Source organism: Eucalyptus grandis, chromosome 5, assembly GCF_016545825.1.
Source record: "Eucalyptus grandis isolate ANBG69807.140 chromosome 5, ASM1654582v1, whole genome shotgun sequence".
NCBI lineage: Eukaryota > Viridiplantae > Streptophyta > Magnoliopsida > Myrtales > Myrtaceae > Eucalyptus > Eucalyptus grandis.
The window spans coordinates 25,294,829-25,320,002 of record NC_052616.1 but is presented as its reverse complement, the minus strand read 5'-3'; the positions used below and the strand labels follow the sequence as shown (position 1 = coordinate 25,320,002).

Genomic DNA, 25,174 nt, shown 5'->3' with positions numbered 1-25,174 from the left:
GTATTTCTTTTGTTAATTGTTAGGTGGCCAAGGGAAAAAAAAAAAAAATTAACCTTTAGAGAAAGTGATGGAATTTTGCTCTTATTCAATTCTTGTTTAGCGTTTCTTTTAAAGCCCAATTCTAATGTCTTCTATAGTGTTGAGGCGTTTCCTTTCTATTATGGTAATTATGTTAATACGCTTACTTTTCCGTTCCGTTCTTATATATTATATACACGCATGAAGATATACTTTAGAGAGAAATATATCGTGCTGGCTTCTTTAAATGATATTTGATTAATCTGGAACATGAACGAAGCTCACTTCATGGTAAAAGCTTGTGCTAATTGGAATAGGAAACTTGACCACGGATGTGCATTGATTTTTGGTTTTATATCTTAACACAATCACATCATCGTCTAAGTGACCAATCTTTCAAGCTTGAAAAAATATAAGAGGTGAGTGCTGTAGATTCTCGATCATCCAAAAAACATGGAATAGAGAGTTGCAAATTTTGCTGAGAACCGCAATAGCCAACACACCACGATCCTACCAAAAGGATCCTAAGTCAGAATATCATTAAGGGCACCGAAACTGGTTCGCAATCCTCACGAGCATAGAACAATATAGGAGACAAACCATAGTCATTACATTTATATATGAAAGATTATATATCACACGCCCTTGATAACACTGTGCATAAGAGGGCCTAAATTAACATAGCATGTACAATTCCGCGATATTTCGGCAGAGACAACATCTGAGTGACGAAAATTCATCATGCATTTTGGGGAGAAGGCGTCATGGGCTTTTACAGAAAGCACAGACAAAGGCTACTTTAAGAACAACACGATGCAGCTGCCGTCCTCTCGGCAGGTCTGTCCATGAGAACCATTCCCGACGGGTTCGGTGCTGGCTGAGCTCTGGGTAGTCTTTTAGCTGTATCCATGAAAAATCAAACAGTAGTTACATGGAATCGACAAACTAAGAAAATGTGCACCACAAAAATTGACAGGAACATTTCATTATAGAAGGTATTGTAGATAATTCGCTGATATCACCAGCCTCGGTTGAGAGCAGAGACAAATTATAAGCAATATCCAAATTTCTAAACCTAATAACGGAGTTCACAGCATGCAGTATCTACAGCTAAGACGAGTACATGTACATGAAAACCAGTCAAGCAATGGCATGCATGCTATGAACTAAGCATTCGCGAGACAAATACATTGACAAGACAATAATACCTATTTCATAGAAAATGTCATTGACGTTTGCAGCAGTTTTTGCAGATGTTTCCATAAAGAAGAGACCGTGTTCCTGGGCATATGTTTGTGCTTCCTGCGGTAAAATGGAACCAGACATAAGCAATTTATAGAGGACAACAATTGAAAATGAGTCCCGTTATCCAACAATCTGGACCAAACCTACAGTTTCTCCTTTAACTGATATCAATTATAAAGATGGTCAATTAAAACCTTTATGCTGACTAGAAACTGAGCCATAAAATCATTGTCAACAGTGCCATTGCATAATCAATCAACTTCTTCTCATGCCTTGCCTATCGACAGTGAGCTCGACAAAGTTAGGCTTGGTTGATTATTACACAGCTTGACTTCCAAATGAGCTCCAAAAAGGTCAGTCATCTCCGTAAATGACAATGACCACTTTGAATTGGCGTCGACTCACATCATTAAAAAATCAATGGAGACACTCTTTTCTTCGCTCTGTGCCCACTTTATCTAACCAACTCAAATAGTATCGTTTTAATGCCTGCACTTTGCAATAGTTATAAGTTTCGACCTTCAAGAATTAGTAATCATCAAGTTCCACCTTTCATTAGGACTGCAGGATATAAGGATTGCCCAAGATTACAAATAAGGATAAAAAAGCAGCATGAACAATCTCCCAACCGATTATCTATAAAAGGGATAAACTTTAAAAGACTAACTTTCCTGATTTCACACATCTTTAGCCAACGAGATGATTTCTGTAGAGGACTGAAGGGTTGGATAGGCATCAGATTGTGCAAAGATAAACACAAGTATCCACAAAAGATTTCTCATACAAGATTTTGTCTACAGAGAAGGGAGAGGAAGAGGAGCGTGCACAGAAGTACATAGTAAATAAAAATGAGTATCGGTTCTTCTCAATTAATTTCTTCTCCAAACATTGCATGAGTTGGAGGATGTAGATATCCAACATCTAGCGTATACTGAGGTAGGCACCCCCTTATTGCCACCTCAATGAAATCGCACTTACCTCTTGATAAAAGAAAATATAATTTCAGACAAAACAGAAGCAATCACCTCAAAAGCAAAACAGCAGGAAAACTGTAATTACCTCAGCTGTAACCTTCCGGGCATCCAACAAATCTGCTTTATTTCCGGCGAGAGCCATAACCATGTTAGGGTTACCTTTGATAGGAATGGAGACAGCTAGTTAGCTCAACTACTACCCATGAAATTATTATAAGATGATATAAGGTTCTTGCTGAAGAAACATAAGGAGGTCAAATTCAAACACCTCCATGATAAATTACACAATAGAATTGTGTATACCCCAAGGTTATACTAAGCATAAAAAAAAAAAAAAAAAAATTCTCTTTTGACACAAGAAAAGAAGAACAAAAAGTCACAAGCATATTGGAGATCAAGAAGTTAAAAAAGTCTACCTACTTAGAAGCCACAAAACATAAATAAACATAAACGCCAATGGCAAAGCCAAACACATAACTATAACATAGAGAAATTAAACAAAAAGATTTAATCACTACCCTATGCCTGAAGTTCTTGAACCCACTTTTTGGCTCGCTCAAATGATGCCTACAAGAAAGAAAACAGTCTTGTCACTTTGCTAGGAAAACATCTAAGCCAAAAGAAAGCACTAAGCTGCAGAGCACCGAAGCAGATGCAGAACTATAAAGTTAAAGTCTTCTGATATGGACATGGATCTTTAGCGAGGCAGATAAATACAACCATAGTTGAACAAATCATATGTCATGTCGTACAAACAGTCCTATCATCAATGCATCACCTCCATATACAAGCCTGACACTCAGGTAAATATGAATAGAGAAAAAGAAAAGCGAGATTGTAAGGGCAATACAAGTAATTAGCAAGAGGAACCACGAACATCATACAAAGGCAGTTGAACATAAGAAGGGAAATTGGATCATACACTATGATTAGAATATTACATCAACAACAAGTTTCAAGTATATCCTGTGGAAAAAAAAAACAAGAGAATAACTCTTCAACAAAGACAGTTGAACATAAGAGCAAGGACAACAATATAGTATGCAACTAATAGAGATATACTCAAGACAAGCACACTTATGACACCACAAGATCATTAAAATGCTATGCTGATATCAAAGAACAGAACAATTGTGAGACTGCCAACATTATCATCATTGATGTGAGACTGCCAGTGTGCAACGTCTTAAGCAATTGGAATTGTTATACTCATTGAGTTTATAAGCCATCACTTCCAGATACACAGCAAGAACAAGAGCACTTTCACAACCAAAACCAAACAATTAATCATAACTCCAACCCAATAAAGGTCAGCCAGGTCTCTAGAGAAGGATAAATTGGTTCGCTCTTTGATAATTCCACAGAGAACTCATACCATGGGAGCGAAAACTCAACTAAAGAATATGTAATGATCCCTTGAGGACACAAACTTGTAAGCACAGCCCTTGTTTTCAATATCCATCAGAGAGCATTCATCTATAAACCCCCGGAAAGCTGCACTTCTATAATGGTCGACCTCTCTACACCTAACCTTTTTTTCCAAAGGTAAAGTATTTCATTGAAATCTCCTATACATAACCATGGGAGTGGATTGTGATAGTTTCTATCTTTTATAGCCCGCCATAGCCTTAGTCTATGTTGAAAATTTGTTGGTGCATGTAGAAAAGATATCCACATTAGGTCTCCTCTAGTAAGATCCTTGCATTTTATATTGATGAGCTCCCCAGAGCTTCCCCCCTTCCACCTTAACCTCCTCATCCCACATTATTGCCAAGCCTCATGCTATACCCACTGGCTCGATAGTAAACGAAGATTTAAAATAAGTTCTTTTCCTCACTCTCTCTATAACAGTATTCTTGTTTTTTTGTTTCCATGAGGAAAATCATGTTGGGCCACTCTTGAGCCACCAACAATCTCAAGACGTGAAAAAATCTTATGAAAAATCCTACATATGGAATATGCAATGATGGATATTTTTTTATTAAGGATTCAAAATCTAAATGTGATCACATGAATCACAGCAAAAATGACAAAACATAGATGCACATTTAGACTATGTATTGATGCAGCACATTTTAACTTTAACTCATGCAAGTGATTCACTTGCCAACATCAAGACTTTGCAAAACATGCATCAATTGAACATACGTATCATATACTTCAATCTTCATGAGGGATTTGAGACCAAATAAGTGCATTTGTGGACTCAATTTCATCAAAACATAATTCGGACCAACGCAAAATAAATTGTCCTATATTCAAATCTAAGCAATTTTGACCTAATTAAACTCATCCAAAAAAATTTTAAAAAAAAAAAAATTACAAGATGTTTTACACACAATTACAAACAACTTTTATGAAGGAAAATTCTTCCAGAACTCAACAAAAAAATCAGCAAAAAAATGGCAAAATCAAAGATTAATACAGAATAAATTGACCTAGCCTTGGATTTGAATAGATCTGACCTAGTTAAGCACATCTAAAAATATGAAAAAATTACAGGATGTTCTCCACACAATTAAAGTAAATTTCATGAAGGAAAGTTCTCCTAAAACTCACCAAAGAAATCAGCTTATCAATACGGAACAGATTGACTTAGGCTTGGACCTGAGTAGATCTGACATTGTTAAGCACATCCAAAAATCATGAAAAAATTATAGGATGTGCACAAAACGATTTGGAACAAAACTCATGAAGGAAATATTTTCCAAAAATTATCATAAAAGGCCACACAAAAATAGTAAAGTCTCATTTCGGAACAAGAACATAACCAAATATCTAACTGCATTACAGCAGAATCGCTCATCTTCAGAGATATTTTTCGAGGGTCAAACTATGCTCAATTGGGGCATGCAACCTACCGTTTTGAAGCTTGGGATGTCTATTATCTAATCCTAAGAGGACTCAAGTTAAAATGAGGTTGTTTCGGGTCTCATTATGGTCAAAACAGTAAATCAATCATAAGGTTACGAAATTGCAAATTTAAACAAAATCAAACACAATCATTTAATTTCAAACTTCAGCATCTCATCAATGATCAACATATATCCCTAATATCGGACCCTAACCCCGGCCAGCTAATCCGGCCTTGCTTCACGAGATTTGAGCCCGAGAAATTATCTTTTGATGCGGTTTTTTTCGATTTCAGTCGTGATCGAGTAGAACTTTCACCGGAACTTTGATTGAATCTTCAGAACCTCCTAGGACTGGATCTTGTTCGGGAGGAAGATTGGCACTCAGCGCCAATCCGATTGAATCAGCCGATCGGGGAATAGACCGACTTGATTGTCGATTTTTGGTGCTGCAACTGAGAAGCTGCCAAACAAATTTGTGGTCACCTCTCCAGTAACCTATGCCCGATCGAGGATAGGAGAAGCTGAGGGACCTCTCAGCTAGTGGCTTCGATCAAGTGGCCGTTGGTGAGCGGAAAAACTGGCGACAATTTTGAGAGAGAGAGATTTGTGCATAATGAAGCTCCTTGAAAATGGAGGAAAATTTCATTTATATACTCCACAAATTAAGCGATTTTCAGCCATCGATTTGATTCGACGATTGAAATGTCGATTCAAAGGTCAAAAATTGATTTCAAATGCTTCATCATGATCTCGAGGTATCAGGTAATTGATCTAGTGGCTTTGATTTGAAAAAAGAAAAAACTAAGCCAATATCAGGAATTGTGTCAAAATGTGTGATTATAGGTTAATTTGCAATTTGATGAAATTCGAACATATTGGGAAATAGGTGCATAAGTGAAATTGACATTGAGAGGATCCCAAAACCGATTACCGGATATTAGGAACTGGTCGGAAAGAAGTTGAACTGGCCAGCCCCGTCGGCGGCTGGTTAGACCGGTTTAGTCGGATATTGAACAATTCTTGAACCGATTTGGCCTGATTCTTGTTGTTTTGTCCACTTGAGACCCCTGTTGGTCTAAAATTTATACAATTTGGTTCCCAAATGACCAAATTGAAAAGGAATTTTACCCTTTTAAAGAATAAATTGGCCAATTAAGATATAATGAAACTAATCAAACCTTATGATCTAATCTAGGGGTCTTTTATTAATCTAATTGAATGATTATTGTGAAAAAGAACGAGTTAAAATCATGACTGCTTTGAATTGGGCCTAAATGACTAAAAGGGTTAAATTTGCAATTCAATAGGCAAAGGTGCAAATTAACTAAAATTAAACTCAATTAGTATCACAATTACCATATCTAATGAACTACCTATATATAAGATTACTTATCGCATTCAAATTGACATTGAATTGAAGCGCTTGAGCTTAGGTCAAAAATGGATCTAAGCTTAATATTAAAATTGGACATAAATTCATGAAATTAAACCACAACCATGAATGGCCCAACATGGTCTTTTTGATGGAGACCAAAAACAAGGAGATGATGGTGGATAAAATCAGAAGACGACTGAAATTCCAGCACATGTTTATAGAGCAACCAATCGGCATTGCTGGTGGCTTGGTACTTATGTGGAATGAGGATGTGGATGTTAAAATAAACTCGAGTTCGAAAGAGCACATGCATGTGGAATGCAAGGATCCTTCTAGTGGCCACACTATGAGAGTTACTTTCAAACATGCTTCCACAAATTTCAAGGAGAGACTTCTATTATGGCAAAAGGTTCGGGATATGCACTCCAACAATCAACTTCCATGGCTTTGTATGGGGGACTTTAATGAAGTTCTATATAATTGGGAAAAGGTTGGGAAGAGGGAAGCTTATCAACATCGAATAGTAGCCTTTCGGGATATGATTAATGATTGCTCCTTAATGGATATTGATACTAAAGGGTGTGCTTTTACTTGAGCCAACAATAGAGACGATGAAAATTTAGTGAAGAAAAGGCTTGACAGAGCCTTATGTACAATGGAGTGGAGAATTACCTCCCCAAATGCTAAAGTGGTGGCCCTTCCAGCGGTTGGTTCAGACCATAGCCCACTTTTGTTGTCTCTACATCCTATTTGGGAGAGAAGAAGAAAGGAATTCAAGTTTGAAGTTTATTGGATGGAGGAAGAAGAGTGTGGGGGAAATTATTAAAAGCTATTAGGGAGGTGACCAGGACTGTTATACAACATTTTCTCAGAAAATACAGCATGTTACAAAGGAATTGGCAGCATGGAGCAAAAACAAGTTCTCTAATGCCTCTCTCCAAATTAGAAGTCTCAAGAAGAAACTCATTGACATCACAAATGGGGGTTCTGAAGTTTCCAGCAAAGTGGAAAGCCAAGAAATTAAAGAAAATATTGAGCGGTTTTGGCGACGAGAGGAGATGTATTGGGGTATGAGGTCTCGCATAAATTGGCTACGTTGAGGAGATAGGAACTCAAAATATTTCCACGCCACTACGGTTCATTGAAGACAATGGAATAGAATTTCTACGTTGCATCTCAACGAAGATACTTGGTGTAAGGACCAAAAGATATTGAAACAACACATAGAGGATTTCTATTGTTCTCTATACGAATCAGCTTGTCTAAGAGATTTTCAACCTATTTTGGACATGTGCACAACTCTAATAACCACGGAAATGAACGAAAACCTCTTGGTCCCTATTTCCATGGAAGAGGTAAAAGAAGCGATTTTCCAACTAGGCTCTCTAAAAGCCCCCAGCTCGAATGGTCTTAATGGACAATTTTATCAGCATTATTGGGAAGATATCAAGCTGGATGTGCTGAATGTGGTCAGAAACTTCTTAGAATCAGGTGATTTTGACCCCCTACTCAACAAGACTCACATAACTCTCATTCCAAAAGTTAAAACACTAGAAAGTATTTGTCAGTTCAGGCCAATTAGTCTATGCAACTTTGGTTATAAAATTATCTCCAAAGTGTTAGCAAACAAATTGAAACCATGGCTTGATGAGATAATAGCCTATGAACAAAGCGCATTTGTTAAAGGACGACAAATACAAGATAACATCTTTATAGTTCAAGAAGTGTTGCATTAGCTGAGGACCAGAGAAAGAAAAAATAAATTCCAGGCAATACTTAAACTGGATATGAAAAAGGCTTATGATAGGGTTGAGTGAAACTTTTTAAAAATGAGTATGTTGAAGATGGGGTTTAGCGCGAGATGGGTTGAGCTGGTGATGACATGTGTCTCCACGGTGTCATTTAGTATCAAAGTTAATGGCGATCAAACACGGTATTTTACACCCACGCGGGGACCAAGACAAGGAGACCCATTGTCCCCGTACCTCTTCATATTGATGGCTAATGTGTTCTCCTGGATGATGCACAAGGCGATAGAAAATGGGAGCATCAAAGGAATTAAATTGAACAGGTATTGCCCCCACACTATCTCATCTATTATTAGCTGATGATGATATAATTTTTATGGATAGGATAGTTAGAGAATGCCAAAATTTGGCAAATCTTCTGAACCAGTATTATTATGCAACTGGTCAAGCTATCAATCTAAACAAATCAGGAGTGTTTTTTAGCAAGGGTTGCCCTGTGAGCTTAAAGAGGAATATGTCATATGAGTTACGAGTGCCTATTATTGACAAAACAGGGAAATACCTGGGAATTCCATCTGATTGGGGACAAACAAAAAATGATATGTTTTCATGGATTCTTGCTAGGGTGAACACGAAGGTTGAAGGCTGGAAAGAAAAGTTATTATCTAAAGCTGGCAAAGAAATATTGATAAAAGCTGTGGTACAGGCTCTTCCTCAGTACGCTATGTCCATTTTCAAAATTCCTATCTCAGTTTGTAAAGCCATCAAACAAAGGATTGCAGCTTTCTGGTGGAAACAAAATGATTCCAAAAGAGGTATGTACTGGAAGAAATGGGAAGTCTTGAAATGTAGAAAAGACGAAAGGGGTCTCGGTTTTAAAGACTTAATTAATTTCAATAAGGCAATGTTAGAAAACAAGCCTGGAGACTTTCACAATCACCATCAGCTCTATGGAGCCAAATCCTAAAAGGATGATACTATCCAAATGGGGACTTATGGAAGGCAAAAACAGGACAACGACCACCTTGGGGTTGGCACAACATCCTTATAGGTCGAGATACTATAGAACCGGAGGTAAGGTGGATAGTGGGAGATGGGCAAAGCATTAACATTTGGTGAGACAGATGGCTTCCAAGGGGAGTGATAGGAGGACTGGCGAACATGAATGATCTAGAGATGGTTGCTGAACTAATGAACAATGAAAGGAGATTATGGGATGAGCCTAAAATTCAAGCTCTCTTTGACGAACAAGTCACTAATGAAATACTTTCAACTCTAATCAGTGCACAACCACAGCAAGATAGGCTGATCTGGATGGGAAATAACTCAGGATCCTACATAGTCAAAAGTGGCTACAACAAGGTATGTTCAGTGACCAATTATCCTAACCTAAACAAAGCAACAACTTCTTATCGGCCACCCATCCCTATGGACTAGATTATGGGATACTCCAATCCCCCCCAAAGTAAAGTTCTTCCTATGGAGCATATGCCAGAATGCAATCCCAATAAAGGAAATCTCTATAAAAGGCGAATATTACCCGATCCCCTGTGTCCTCTCTGTCTTCGGCATCCTGAAACAGCAGAACACTTGTTCTTCATATGCAAAAGGACTCGGCAAATTTGGCTTGACCTGTGCCTCAACCTCTACAACAAAATGATATCAGTAACTCGCATAGACAAGTGGTTTGCAGAGTTCTTCGAAGCAAAAACTGATTTACCTTCAGTAGATATGGTGGCAAGCACGGTCTAGTTAATTTGGAAACTTCAAAACAACTACATCTTCATATCCCGGCCTCCCAACACTGAATCAATAGTAGATCTCGCCCTAACACAAGTCCGGGCCTTCTCCAAATGAATCTCGAGCAAAGAATAGAAGAAAACCAGCAGGTTAGACTCGACCGAGATCTGGAAAGCACTGGATAGTAACAGCTTTAAGCTTAATGTGGATTGCTCTTGCACGAAGGGAGAAGAGAAGAGTTCTGTCGCTGGGATTGTTCGTGACTCGAGTGGCTTACCGATTGACGGATTCGCCACCGAGATCCATGCCGCTTCTCCTCTGCACGCTGAAGCCCTAGCGCTTCTGCACGGATTGCGCTTTCTAAACCAAAGAAATGGAAATCACGTGGAAGCTATTCAGTTCAGAGAAAGTAAATGGGAAGTACAGAGTGACAACTTGGCACTTGTGGAGGCAATTTTGGGCCAGGCTGCGGATCCATGGGCTGTGAGTAATTTACTTCCTGAAATCAGAGAAATTTTGCAAAATCTACCCCTCGTCAAGCTCTCCTACTACCCAAGAGAAGCAAACCACACCACCGATTGGGTCACCAAATCGCCTCGCCTCAAATCCCTAGCCACAAACTAGTTATATGCATCACCACAACCTCTTTTGAATATTTTATGTTCTGAAACCAACCTATCGTCTACTTGTAATCCTTGCTTTAAATGAATGAATGACCTATTTCAGACCCAAAAAAAAAAAAAAAAAGCCACAACTACGAATGGGTCAATTCGAATTTTGTCGATGGAAGCTTAATTGTTTGATTTTCTAATGTTTGGCAGGATAAAATTCTTCAAATTGATAAGTTTTTATGTGAATTTCTCAAAATCGATTTTGAATTTGGACTTATCTTAAGGGAATGAGTAAGAAACCATTGTCTGTTCGCAAGTTATGAATAATCGATTTTCGTTCTCTAATTAGGGCTCAAAACGACAATTCGCATTTTGACTCAATGAATCACGAAATTGAATGCACAAATAGATTTCAAATAATCTCTAAATCAAATGTAAAAGAATGAAATATACCTATTTTTTTATGTATTTTTTGATTTTTTTTCCTCTTTTTGAGTCAAATGTTTGATCAAAAGTCAACCATTTAGTTGACTTTTTCTAAAATCTTGATTTTTTGGTCAAATATTTGAATTTTCAAAAAATTGATTTGATAAGAGTGAAATAAAGCAAAATGGAATTTTTTTGGGGTTAAAAGTTAATTTTTGACCAAGGATTGGTCAAATGGTTGACCAAAAGTCAACTTGAAAGTAAATCATTTGACTTTTCAGGTTTTTTTCTTGAAAATGAGTTAGAAATTGCTTAAAAGCGATAATGCAAAAGAAAAAAAAAATGAAAAATGACACTTTTGGCCGAGAAATGGAGTTCTGTCGTGATCAAAACCCAAATCTCGATTTTTATTTTTTATTTTTTAATGATGCGTCAACTAAAAATCTGGTATCAACAAGACTCAGTACTAATCCCGGTGCAATAAATAGAATCGATAGCACCGTACCCAAGAACTAGCGGGTGAAATTCGTGTTATCTTGTCATGTTCGATCCACCCAATTCATAAATTGGCTTTCGCTTTCTACAAATGGCAATCGGTTTAGTGCACCTTTTCTCCTCCCCAAAAAACAACTGGGGTGAACCTGGCAAGTACTCTCTCTAGAGAGTGGCAAAGTGAGGTGGTAAAAGGAACGGATCCAAAAAAAAAAACCTACATCCTTTCTTTAGACTTTTTTACCATAGGACAAGTGAATTAGTTATTGAATTCAATGGTCAGAGACGCTCGTTTCGTGCATGGACGATGGCAATTAAGTGCCAAGAAGCTTCTCTCAATAAACTTTTGCTTTGGACTTGGAATTCAGCCGCTCTCTGTTTTCTTCTGTGCATCCTCTTTGTCATTCCCGAATATGTCTTGATCCTCCTTGGGTTTCGGTACTTTCTAAGATCCTATGCAAGCACCACATGCACAATATTTTCTTGGGCGATTGCATATTGACAGTAGGTTTCCCACTTGGAAAGCCGATAACAGTCATGTGACGAGACACAAAAGCCGACTAAGATGGACCGAATTCAGTCCGACTAGGATATGATGCGACATACATCCATCATCCAATTTCATGATCATAATCTCTGTGACACTGTAGGGTGCAATCAAAATGGACTTCCGGATCATGCATCGTTACTCTTTACGATCAAGTGATCCATGAATCGCTCAACTCTTAGCAATCCATTCATTACAAATATTTCTTCATTGTTCATCGCTTGTTTCTCCGAAGCGAAGCGGGATTGTTATCTTGACGCAGATTGCCACCGCTTTTGTTGACGACTGAGAAAGAGAAGCTTTCTTGATTGTAATTGCAGGTCTGGATAACCAGGATAACCAGGAACGTGGAGATGAAATTTCTTCCTAGCTCCGATTCTTCTTCTTCTCGCCATCATCAGCGGGGGTAACATGGAAAATGCAGGACGAAGAGACCACCGATGATGCCGGCGGTGAGTGATCCATGGCGATTGGAGGGGATTTGTGGTTGAAGAAATCGAACATCTCAATGGGTTTTTTTTTTTTTTTTGCTTTCTTGTGATCCATGTTATTTCTTTCTCTGGAGAGACAACGAGAAATTAGAAGCGTGGAAGACCGAGAGATTTGTCTTCAATATTCTAGAGCCGTTTCTTTTCTATTATGAATTCTGTCGAGAGTCCACAATAGCCAACACACCCCAAATGTTAACAAAGAGGATAGGAAATGAAAATTTTGAGAACCAACCTTAATCAACTTGGTTCCCGATTTCTTAAAAAAAAAAAAGACAAAAATCAAAAAGAAGAAAGAGGAGGAGGTAAGCCGATGCTTGTATTGATTCTACAATTGGCTTTGCCTTCTCCCGCGGCAAGGCTAGGGTGAGGGCCGCGACCCTCGCCAGCGGTAGGCGAGGGCTTCATGGCTCTCGCCAAAGGCTCACCGACCATCGTGGGAACAGTCCAAGGAGGAAGAAGGGAGAAAAGAAAAGGAAAAAAGAAAAGAAAAGAGGAAAAAAATTAATAAATATTAAGAAATTACCACATCAGCATTCTCCCACCAGCCAGCGTCCACATTAATGTCTGACCACCGACCGGCGTCCACGTTAGTGCCGACCAGCCAAAATTAGTCGAATGGACTGAATTGGTACCAATGTGAAATGGTTTACGACTGAATTGGTTCAATTGAAAAATTTATAACTAAATTAGTACTTTTGATGCAATAGGTTTATGACTTGTTTGGTACTTTTCCTGCCAATTGCTCGATTTATCACATGAGCATGTACAAGGTTCGGTTTCTTATTCTTTCTCGCATACGCTTTCACCATAGTGTAGGAACCCTTGAACTTCGCGTCCTAGATCAATCAAATATCACTTAGACAACCCAACCCAAAATATTTCTCTTTTGCGAGTCTTAAAATTCCTCTTATATAGTCTATCGGAATGTCAATGTGTAAGCGAGAACTTTAATCTAAATCAGAACCAATAAAAGAGAGTTTTTAAGGAAAAGTTCATTTTTTGTGAAATAAATAGACTCTAAAATTCATTAAATCTTTTTGAATGGAAATTAGGTAAAAGTGATCCCTTGTTACGGATGGGGGAGAGGATGATAGCTGTGGTATACAGGGCAATCGCTTTATTTGTGTACATTATTGGGAAAGTAGAGCAGCTAAGTCCAATCGATAAACAAGAAAACAACGATTAGGACAGCAGTGGATAATTATTTCTGAGAAAGAATATTAGTTTTAAAAATAAATTAATAGAAAAAGATGGCTGGTCCCTCGTGTCACAAACTCCAAAAAGAAACAATCTGCAGACTTTGCCTCGCTCTCCCCGATATCGATTTCGGGGCCTTCGCTTCCATGCTTTTTGAACTCTCTGTCCACATTCGCTTTTATCCACCCTTCGCTTCGCTTTTCTTTAACTCTTATGTTTCTTTTCGACCAAAAAAAAAAAAAAACTCTTATGTTTTTTGACTCTGTGTTCACCTCCTTTCTCAACCCTTTGTGGTTTTTTATATGTTCACCTCCTTCACCCTTCGCTTGCTTTTTTAACTCTTATATTCACCTCCTTTTTCCACCCATAATACACATCAGACCACCACCACCCTCCCAAACCACACTCTCTTCACATACCGCTTTGTTTGTGCAGAGAGGAAGATGCCATTAGACGTCTCCACGGAGCTGGTGCTCTACAGAGACCCGTGGGAGATCAGAAGAAGCTAACGGAAAGCGACGTCAACAGCTCGTCGCGGCTCCTGCTTCCACTGGACTGCCTGCAGACCCATGTGTTCCCCAAGATGGGCGAGGAGAAGGTGAGGCGGGTCAGGAGCGGTGATGACGTGAAGGTCCTCGTGCTGGACATGGACACAGAACGCGAGCACCAGCTCGTGTTCCGCCGCTGGAAGTCGGGAAGTTACGTGCTGAAAGGAGGCTGGACCAAGCTTTTCGTCAGGGGGCTAGGGTTGGAAATCGGGGACGAGATCGGAATGTTTTGGGACGAGGCCTCTGGCAAGTTCTACTTCAAGATCCTTCACAAGGTTGCTCTTGGCACGAGCAATGCAGCGGCTTGAGTTATCTTTATCGGCACTGTATTTTAAGTTTCCTTCCTGATTCGCGACGTCGATCAAATAGCTGCACGTATTTTTATCTTATTACTACATCTTTTATATTTTCAAGCCGCTCCGTTTAGAATTTGAATAGAATAAATCCATCTCTTTTTGCTTGAGATATCCCCACTCAGAATTAGCAGAGAACCTAATTTCCTTGAATTACTTTGGGAAATGATTGCCTAACGGTATCGTTAGCTTGGAAAAGAGACAGTCAATCCTCAACCGCCTATTTTTCATAGGAGAGAGAAAGGTCTGTGTTTTGTTTGATAATTTCCCACAAGCTTGTGTTGGAAAAAGGAAAAGTTTGTGATTATCTTTGACTGTTATATCATTATACCGTCCTGCTAGCGCAATTTAATTAAAGATATTTCGTTATGAAAATAATTTCGCCGAAATCCTAACCTTTGATTATTTCATCATTAAAGGGTGGATCTTTTCAAGTATGCAGTGACATGTTATTGCCGTTGAATTTCGTGCCCGTCTCTCCAAAAAAGAAATAGCATGGATCAAAAGAAAGCGAAGAAACCCATGAATACATTTGTATTCTTCCAACGCCAAATCTCCTCCGATCATCATCGATCGCTCGCCGCCAGCACTACCCATGTTCTCTTCGTGCCGTTTTTCCGATGCTGCCAACATTAACGATGACAATGAGAAAAATAATCGTAGCCAAAGGAGAAGTTTTATCTTCATGTTTTCGGCTGACCCTAAACTTTTTATCTACTAATACTCCGCCCTAACATTCGAGAAAGCTTGTCTCTCTCGGTCGGGGACGTCAAAATAGATCCTTCGAAACCAATCTGAACTGCCACGTGACATAAACAAAACCTTTTATTTTTTTGTCGGAATTCATGAATGGTTTGACTATTAATTATTTCGACGTTGATTCGATCAAATATCAATTTTTTTTTTTTCTTATTTGCCACATCTTATGTGGTAGTATATGTTGATTTCGTGAGGAAAATATTTATTCGACGATTTTATCAAATTTCACATCAGTCGGAAATCATTGATGTGACCCACAAGAACAAAAAAAAAGAAGAAACAAAAAAAAAAAAAGAGGACCTCTTGTAATAGAAGTGAGGGGCCCATAATGAATCATATGATCAAAACACAAAAGGAGGAGTGAAAAAACGCGACCCTTTGCTACTCTTTTTTAAAGGGAATTATACACAATTTGAATTTGAATATATGATCTTTCCACATTATGAAATGATCTACAAACCGACAAATTTAAGATGTAGAATTGATCAAGAAATATCTCCGCAATTTTTTTTTATTTTGTTATTTTTAAGAGTAGACGTGGAGTGATATATTAAAACAGCCACATGATATATTTGGCAAGAATAAATATTTTAGTTGACAGTTTTGAAGCACAAATAATATCCGGCCAATTAGTAATGTAATACGCACTTGCTAATTAGGCAATGGTGAAGAAATATGCTACGTATACATTGTTGGACCATTTTCTTTGAGACAAAATTAAATTGGTACTATCCGTTTGTTTCGCTAAAAATAAATGATTTGAGAATATTTTTTTGAAAAATGATTGTCGTATTGCTTACAAAAATGAACAAGCGAAAAATATTTTTGTCATCTATGAAAATATTTAAATATAAGTTTTTGTTATTAATAAAAATATTTTTTATTGACTAATTATTTCAAGCAATCATTTTTAAGGAAAATGATTTTCAAATTATTCATATTCCACAAAATGAACGGCGTCTAAATTTTCCTTTTTTCTTGAAAAATCTAAACAAACTCGGGTTAAGCATAAAGACCTATACCTCTAGACTCCGGAATTATTGAATCTTGGAAGACGATGCAGATAATTAACGTTAGATGATTGCCCTAATTGAAGCACTCAACGCATTAGTTTTTCCCTAAACCCATTTGACTTAGGAAGCTGAAAGATTGGGATTAGCTTAAGAAGTCGGTTTGTTTCATGGAAAATCCACATTTTGGAAAAAAATTATTGAAAAATGATAGCTTGTGTTGATTATAAAAATGTATAAATGAAAAATATTTCTATCATTCAAGAAAAAGTTTAGGTATAGGTTGGTGTCAATAATGAATTTTTTTAGTTGTCTAATTAAGTGACCACCATATCATTCAATTAGATTTGAACTTGAATTAGTACTTCTTTTGTTTTTTGTTAGGTGACAAAGGGAGAAAAAAAAAAGGAAAATTAACCTTTAGAGAAAGTGATGGAATTTTGCTGTTATTCAATTATTGTTGAGCGTTTCTTTTAAAGCCCGATTCTAATGTCTTCTATATTGTTGAGGCGTTTCCTTCTATTATGGTAATTATGGTAATATACGTACTTTTCCGTTCCGTTCTTACATATTATATACACGCACGAAGGTACACTTCAGAGAGAAACATATTGTGTTGGCTTTTTAAATGATATTTGATTAACCTGGAACATGAATGAAGCTCAAGGTTTCCTACTTCGTGGTAAAGCTTGTGCGAATTGGAATGGGAAACTTGACCACGGATGTGCATTGATTGTTGGTTTTATATCTTAACACAATCACATCATCGTCTCAGTAACTCCAATCCAACTTGATTTGAAGTTGGTTAAGGTTTGAACGAAGATCGAGTTTCGGGTACTTCTTGTATATATTGTACATCTTATTTTCATCCCCCCAAATTTTTAACATTAAAATGTGGGAATTAAAATCCTTAATTCACTTATTCGAGTAAAGGTTCGAGTAAAATATATCTGTAATTCAAAAGGAATTATTAATTTTTGGTGACAAAACTACCCTACAAATTCAAGTCTCTCTAGAGTAGTAGGCAAGAGCCCATACCTTTAAGCAAAAAAAAAAAAAATCAAAACCCTAAACTATACTAATTGTGACACATTTACTCCAAATTCTCTTTGTAACACAAAATATCATAAACTTATACCTATGCGACATGTTTACCCCAAACTTAATTTGAGGTAAATGTGTCGTACGGATGCAAATTTGAGATTTTTTTTTGTCATAAATTTTTTTTAAAAATAAATATATCAAATGAGTATAAGTTTAGACTTTTTTATATCATAAAAATCAGTAGTAAATATGTCACATGAGTATAGTGTGAGGTTTTTTTTGTATCACAAAAAAAAAGAAGTTTAAGGTAAATGTGTTGCAATAGTATAATTTAAGGCTTTAGTGGTTTTTTTTTTTTCCTACCTAAAATAAGGTGTTTACTCATTTTATTGTGCCTAATAAAATAGCTATTGTTTCTTTTTGCGAGATATTTTTTATCAAGACAAAACCCAAAAACATGTGTGTATGCGACCAGTACCGATTGCTCAAAGTGATCAAATTACAATTAGAAAGAATCAAGTTGAACTACAAAGGGGGAAAGTGTTAAAAAAAAAGTCCTAAACTTTTTGTTTTGCATTTGTGTCAATTCAGTCATAAACCTTTTTTTTATGCTAATTAAGTCCTAAACATTTTTATGTTGTGTCAATTTAGTCATTTCCGGCTAATTTTGGCCGGATTTTATTGACTAGACATCGGCTGGGTGACGTGGCCTAATCGGCGCTGACAAACACAACTTTTAATAATGTTTTAATTTTTATTTTTTTTCATTCTCCTCCTTCTTCCTCCAACCAGTCGTCAGACCTCAGTGACCGGCAGAGGCGACGGCCAGCGAGGTCGAGGTCGACCTCAACCTCGCCCCACCTCACCAATGGCCGCGAGGGCGGCCTCGCGCTGGGCATGTAATATAAGACTACATATTTCCTAAAATGTGATAATTTGACTGGAATAAGTAAACAATCACAAATCCATGCGGTTCTCTATTATTGAAAAAATAATAAAACCATTAGTGGGAAAATTCTAAGTGGAGATTAATGAATTTGCCTTCAATCCCTTACGGAAAAGGAGAAAAAGGCTATTCGAAATCAATATGGAATCTTGGATTTATTTCCTTTTTTAATAATCCCCACGTACACTAATCCGAACCGACTCCTAATCCCATTTCCAATGGCAAACAACGTTAAACTATAAATTCTCTTCAACCTCCTAGTCCTCGTCGTCTTGGTTTCTATTCTCTCTCCAACGTTGTCTTCTCTCTCTCTCTCTCTCTCTCTAAATTTCTCTGCACCGTGTTGGCCTCTCTTGCTTTTGCGGAGCAATTTTTCCTGTTTCTTCGACCCGAAAACCATGAAGCTTGTCGATCCCTTCACCCTGGAATTGCCTCCGACTGGCGACGTCCCGAGAGGCGAGTTACACACGCTGCTGCCGTCGATTGACTCTTCGTCATGCGCTTCTTACCTGCACGACCACGAGGAATCACGAAGAAGAGGGCCGAGAAACTTCGTCTGCTGCAGTGCTGGTGCCGGCTCGCGTCTTCTTTCCTCTCACGCCGGATCCGACAAGGGGTTACTTGGACACTAAGGAACTCAGTGCCGCTCCAGCCCGACCAGAGCGAAAGTCCACGGCCTCACACACTGATGACGGAACTCCGATTGTGGATAAGAAGGCGAAGCGCTGTAGAAGCCAGAAGGGAAAGAGAGAGGCCTCAGAATGTGAAGCAGAGGAAGAGAGATGCGGGGACGTTTCCACGGAGCTGGTGCTGCGCTATGACCCTTATCAGATCAAGAAGACGCTTAAGAAGAGCGATCTTGGCCAACTGTCGAGGCTCTTGATCCCGCGGGCGGGCGTGGCGACCTACGTGCTCCCGTGCATGGATGAGGAGAGAGCGAGGCGAGTCAAGAGCAGCGAGGGTGCCGAGGTCGTGGTGAGGGACGCGGACACACACTCCGAGCACCAACTGGTGTTTGCTTACTGGGCATCGTCAGGGTCCTACGTCCTGAAGGGGTGCTGGATGAAGGAGTTCGTGCAGCGGAGGGGGTTGGCTGAAGGCGATGAGATCGGGATACATTGGGATCCTATTGCTAGCAAGTTCGATTTCAGCCTTCTTCACAAGGCAAATTAAATGACCACCATATCATTCAATTATATTTGAACTTGAATTAGTATTTCTTTTGTTAATTCTTAGGTGACCCAAGGGGAAAAAAATTAACCTTTAGAGAAAGTGATGGAATTTTGCTCTTATTCAATTCTTGTTTAGCGTTTCTTTTAAAGCCCGATTCTAATGTCTTCTATAATGTTGAGGCGTTTCCTTCCTATTATGGTAATTATGTTAATACACTTACTTTTCCGTTCCGTTCTTATATATTATATACACGCATGAAGGCATACTTTAGAGAGAAATATATCGTGTTGACTTCTTTAAATGATATTTGATTAATCTGGAACATGAACGAAGCTCACTTCATGGTAAAAGCTTGTGCTAATTGGAATAGGAAACTTGACCACGGATGTGCATTGATTTTTGGTTTTATATCTTAACACAATCACATCATCGTCTAAGTGACCAATCTTTTAAGCTTGAAAAAAATAAGAGGTGATTGCTGTTGATTCTCGACCATCCAAAAAACATGGAATTAGAGAGTTGCAAATTTTGCTGAGAACCGCAATGGCCAACAACCACGATCCTACCAAAAGGATCCTAAGTCAGAATATCATTAAGAGCACCGAAACTGGTTCGCAATCCTCACGAGCATAGAACAATATAGGAGCCAAACCATAGTCATTACATTTATATATGAAAGATTATATATCACACGCCCTTGATAACACTGTGCATAAGAGGGGCCTAAATTGACATAGCATGTACAATTCCGCGATATTTCGGCAGAGACAACATCTGAGTGACGAAAATTCATCATGCATTTTGGGGAGAAGGCGTCATGGGCTTTTACAGAAAGCACAGACAAAGGCTACTTTAAGAACAACACGATGCAGCTGCCGTCCTCTCGGCAGGTCTGTCCATGAGAACCATTCCTGACGGGTTCGGTGCTGGCTGAGCTCTGGGTAGTCTTTTAGCTGTATCCATGAAAAATCAAACAGTAAGTTACATGGAATCGACAAACTAAGAAAATGTGCACCACAAAATTGACAGGAACATTTCATTATAGAAGGTATTGTAGATAATTCGCTGATATCACCAGCCTCGGTTGAGAGCAGAGACAAATTATAAGCAATATCCAAATTTCTAAACCTAATAACGGAGTTCACAGCATGCAGTATCTACAGCTAAGATGAGTACATGTACATGAAAACCAGTCAAGCAATGGCATGCATGCTATGAACTAAGCATTCGCGAGACAAATACATTGACAAGACAGTAATACCTATTTCATAGAAAATGTCATTGACGTTTGCAGCAGTTTTTGCAGATGTTTCCATAAAGAAGAGACCGTGTTCTTGGGCATATGTTTGTGCTTCCTGCAGTAAAATGGGACCAGCCATAAGCAATTTATAGAGGACAACAATTGAAAATGAGTCTCATTATCCAACAATCTGGACCAAACCTACAGTTTCTCCTTTGACTGATATCAATTATAAAGATGATCAATTAAAACCTTTATGCTGACTGAAAACCAAGCCATAAAATCATTGTCAACAGTGCCATTGCATAATCAATCAACTTCTTCTCATGCCTTGCCTATTGACAGTGAGCTCGACAAAGTTAGGCTTGGTTTATTAATACAAAGCTTGACTTCCAATTGAGCTCCAAAAAGTCAGTCATCTCCGTAAATGACAATGACCACTTTGAATTGGAGTCAAGTCACATCATAAAAAAATCAATGAAGGGTTGGATAGGCATCAGATTGTGCAAAGATAAACACAAGTATCCACAAAAGATTTCTCATACAAGATGTTGTCTACAGAGAAGGGAGAGGAAGAGGAGCGTGCACAGAAGTACACAGTAAATAAAAATGAGTATCAGTTCTTCTCAATTAATTTCTTCTCCAAACATTGCATGAGATTGGAGGATGTAGATATCCAACATCTAGCGTATACTGAGGTAGGCACCCCCTTATTGCCACCTCAATGAAATCGCACTTACCTCTTGATAAAAGAAAATATAATTTCAGACAAAACAGAAGCAATCACCTCAAAAGCAAAACAGCAGGAAAACTGTAATTACCTCAGCTGTAACCTTCCGGGCATCCAACAAATCTGCTTTATTTCCGGCGAGAGCCATAACCATGTTAGGGTTACCTTTGATAGGAATGGAGACAGCTAGTTAGCTCAACTACTACCCATGAAATTATTATAAGATGATATAAGGTTCTTGCTGAAGAAACATAAGGAGATCAAATCCAAACACCTCCATGATAAATTACACAATAGAATTGTGTATACCCCAAGGTTATACTAAGCATAAAAAAAAAAAAAAAATTCTCTTTTAATACAAGAAAAGAAGAACAAAAAGTTACAAGCATATTGGAGATCAAGAAGTTAAAAAAGTCTACCTACTTAGAAGCCACAAAACATAAATAAACATAAACGCCAATGGCAAAGCCAAACACATAACTATAACATAGAGAAATTAAAAACAAAAAGATTTAATCACTACCCTGTGCCTGAAGTTCTTGAACCCACTTTTTGGCTCGCTCAAATGATGCCTACAAGCAAGAAAACAGTCTTGTCACTTTGCTAGGAAAACATCTAAGCCAAAAGAAAGCACTAAGCTGCAGAGCACCGAAGCAGATGCAGAACTGTAAAGTTAAAGTCTTCTGATATGGACATAGGTCTTTAGCAAGGCAGATAAATACAACCATATTTGAACAAATCATACGTCATGTCATACAAACAGTCAGATCATCAATGCCTCACCTCCATATACAAGCCTGACACTCAGGTAAATATGAATAGAGAAAAAGAAAAGCTAGATTATAAGGGCAATACGAGTAATTAGCAAGAGGAAACACGAACATCATGCAAAGGCAGTTGAACATAAGAAGGGAAATTGGATCATACACCATGATTAGAATATTACATCAACAACAAGTTTCAAGTATATCCTGTGGACAAAAAAGAGAATAAATCTTCAACAAAAACAGTTGAACATAAGCAAGGACAATAATATAGTATGCACCTAATAGAGATATACTCAAGACAAGCACACTTATGACACCACAAGATCATTAAAATGCAATGTTGATATCAAAGAACAGAACAATTGTGAGACTGCCAACATTACCACCATCGATGTGAGACTGCCAGTGTGGAACGCCTTAAGCAATTAGAATTGTTATACTCATTGAGTTTATAAGCCATCACTTCCAGATACACAGCAAGAACAAAAGCACTTTCACAACCAAAACCAAACAATTAATCATAACTCCAACCCAACAAAGGTCAGCCAGGTCTCTAGAGAAGGATTAATTGGTTCGCTCTTTGATAATTCCACAGAGAACTCATACCATGGGAGCAAAAATTCAACTAAAGAATATGTAATGACCCCTTGAGGACACAACCTTGTATGTGGCAATTTGGCCATGGTTCCCAAGAATCAAAAGTAAAGGACCAGCTTAACTCCATTATCAGAAAATGATCATCTTTCGAAAACTTAGGTGCTAGAATGCTAAAATTGGAAGCCAAAAGAAGCCGATTCGCATGTTACATGAATTCATTGTAGTGAAAATTATTATTTTGCATGAAGATCTCTTCCAACAGTCAAAGATTAGTAGACTTAGCAACATCATACAGCATTGGAGGCAATAATTGGATTGTTAGCTTCACTTACTAGGTTTGTCATGTCATACACAATGATTGCTGCTGCAGCTCCTCTATAGTACATGGGAGCCAAGCTGTGGTATCTCTCTTGGCCAGCTGTATCCCAGATCTCAAACTTCACAGTTGCATCATTTACAGCCAAAGTCTGAGAAAAGAAGGCAGCGCCGATGGTGGATTCCTACAACATCAGATGTACTTCATGGTCAAGCTACTATGACAAGAAACGAAATCGGCTGAAAATTATAAATCAATACTCTAGTTTTGTGAACCTGAAATTCAACGAACTGGCCTTTAACAAACCGCAGTACTAAGCTAGATTTTCCAGCTCCAACATCTCCAAGAAGCACCTAATGTACAAAAAAGAACGAGCAAAAACAGAAGGTTCAATGAAATAAGTAATCAGCTCGTGAAGAAGCACAGAAATAAATAGATCACGACACTGAATCATAACCATTTCAAGTTAAAGCAAGCATGAAACCTTAAGAAAATATAGATGGGGGTCATCAACAAAAGCCTGCAATTATGAAACAGCGAGATGATACGCTTTTCACTGTGCAAGTTTTCTAGGTAAGCAGAGGAAAGATATAATATGTTTATCACACTTATCGTTCCGGTGTCATGATCACCATCAGTAATGCACTAGATTCTCTGCAACCAGGTCATTGGCATAAGGCCACAAAGTCACAGTAATGCAGAAAAACGATTGCATAAGGGCCTCTAGCCACAAATCTTTATTTTCTCATTATCTTTCTATTGCACCCATAAGCACTTTTGATCAACCATACATCGACTTTTTCAATCCAGCATTGCCAAAATTTCACTTTTCTACCCTGCTATATTCCCACCTTAAAATTTTCCTTTTCTTCTTTTTTCATTGCACCTCTTTAGCACTATCTAACGTAGCAAAGCACAATAGGGCATAAGGAAGTTTAGAAAGATGACACGTAGGAATAGAATTCCCAAGAACCAGAAAGACAAAGCAAGAAATGATCAGACAATAATTTTCATGTCGAATTTTGAAGTCCAATTGAAGCTGAACACCACCCGCAGCCCGCAATATGAAGCACCCCATATTCAACATAAGCGAGCAACAGCACATATTACAGAACAGAGAAGCCGCAGTACGAAGACTATCAACCACCATATTTACCGCAAGCATCAAAACCAAAATTGCTCCACGAAGCTAAAACGAACCCTTCCTTACTCATAAACAGCGAAAAGTATCGAATTCCCAACGGAGAAGACGTACAGAACAAAGCACGCGCACTTTAGGTCATCCTAACCCCCCAAATCCCAAGAAAAAAAAAATCAAACGGCCGACGCTCAAGTAGATCGAAACTCTCCCAGCGAAAAGCGCGTGCCCGAGCAGATCATCATCATCCCTAAGAAATAATCCTCCCGATTCCGCGACCGAAACCGACAGGAAATCCGCAAGCCGAGGGAGCTCATCCCCGACCCTAAAAACTCGCGATCGAAAAAGACGCGGAAGAAAATCCGAAATCCGAAATCCGCAACCGCATCAAGCCCACTGCAAAGACCTCGGGAACACCGACCGGAAAAACGAGCGCCGCGATTCCCGATCGCCGGCGAGAAGGATCGAAGAAAAAGGGGAGGGGGGCGGCTCACCAGTTTGGCATTGATGTTCTTGTTGCCGGAGGTGGCCATCGGTCGGGATCGGAGATCGGCGGGCGGCGATCGGCGGCGATCGGAGGGAGAGGCGGAGGCGGAGGCGGAAGGGGGAGGCGTTGACGGCGGAGGAAATTGAGAGGAGGAGGAGGAGGAGGGGCGAACGTTCCCAACCAACGGAGCTGTTTTCCTTTTGCTTCTTCTTCTACCTTGCTTCCTTCCTTCCTCGTCGTCGTCGTCGAAAGCGATTGATTTTTTTTTTCGCCTTTTCAAGCGACGCCAGCGTATGCGATTTCCTACCTTTTTATTTATTTTTGTTTTTTTCCGCTATTGTTATTTT

At 38.6% G+C, this 25,174-nt stretch overlaps 1 protein-coding gene across 2 annotated transcripts; it reads right to left on the bottom strand.

The window, feature by feature from the left end:
• Positions 1–529: 529 nt before the first annotated feature.
• LOC104430634 (ras-related protein RABF2b) lies at positions 530–25,077 on the bottom strand. 2 transcript variants are annotated; one of them, XM_039314100.1, is made up of 7 exons: positions 24,835–25,077; positions 23,478–23,555; positions 23,219–23,386; positions 22,046–22,094; positions 21,614–21,687; positions 20,814–20,907; positions 530–918 (listed from the first exon to the last, which is right to left on the bottom strand). In XM_039314100.1, exons 1-7 carry the CDS (start codon positions 24,871–24,873, stop codon positions 818–820), a joined length of 603 nt encoding a protein of 200 aa, XP_039170034.1. In that variant the 5' UTR covers positions 24,874–25,077; the 3' UTR covers positions 530–817. The 2 variants fall into 2 exon arrangements, with proteins under 2 accessions (XP_039170034.1, XP_039170033.1); XM_039314099.1 differs by lacking the exon at positions 530–918 and adding an exon at positions 20,125–20,505.
• Between the last annotated feature and the right edge of the window lie 97 nt (positions 25,078–25,174).

Excerpts from the sequence above, each read along its gene's own strand:
- LOC104430634 (XM_039314100.1), bottom strand. The coding sequence starts at position 24,873 with ATGGCCACCTCCGGCAACAAGAACATCAATGCCAAACTG. Across the intron at positions 23,556-24,834 it reads AGAACATCAATGCCAAACTG|GTGCTTCTTGGAGATGTTGG; the intron begins GTGAGCCGCCCC and ends TTTGTACATTAG. Across the intron at positions 23,387-23,477 it reads GCCAGTTCGTTGAATTTCAG|GAATCCACCATCGGCGCTGC; the intron begins GTTCACAAAACT and ends CTGATGTTGTAG.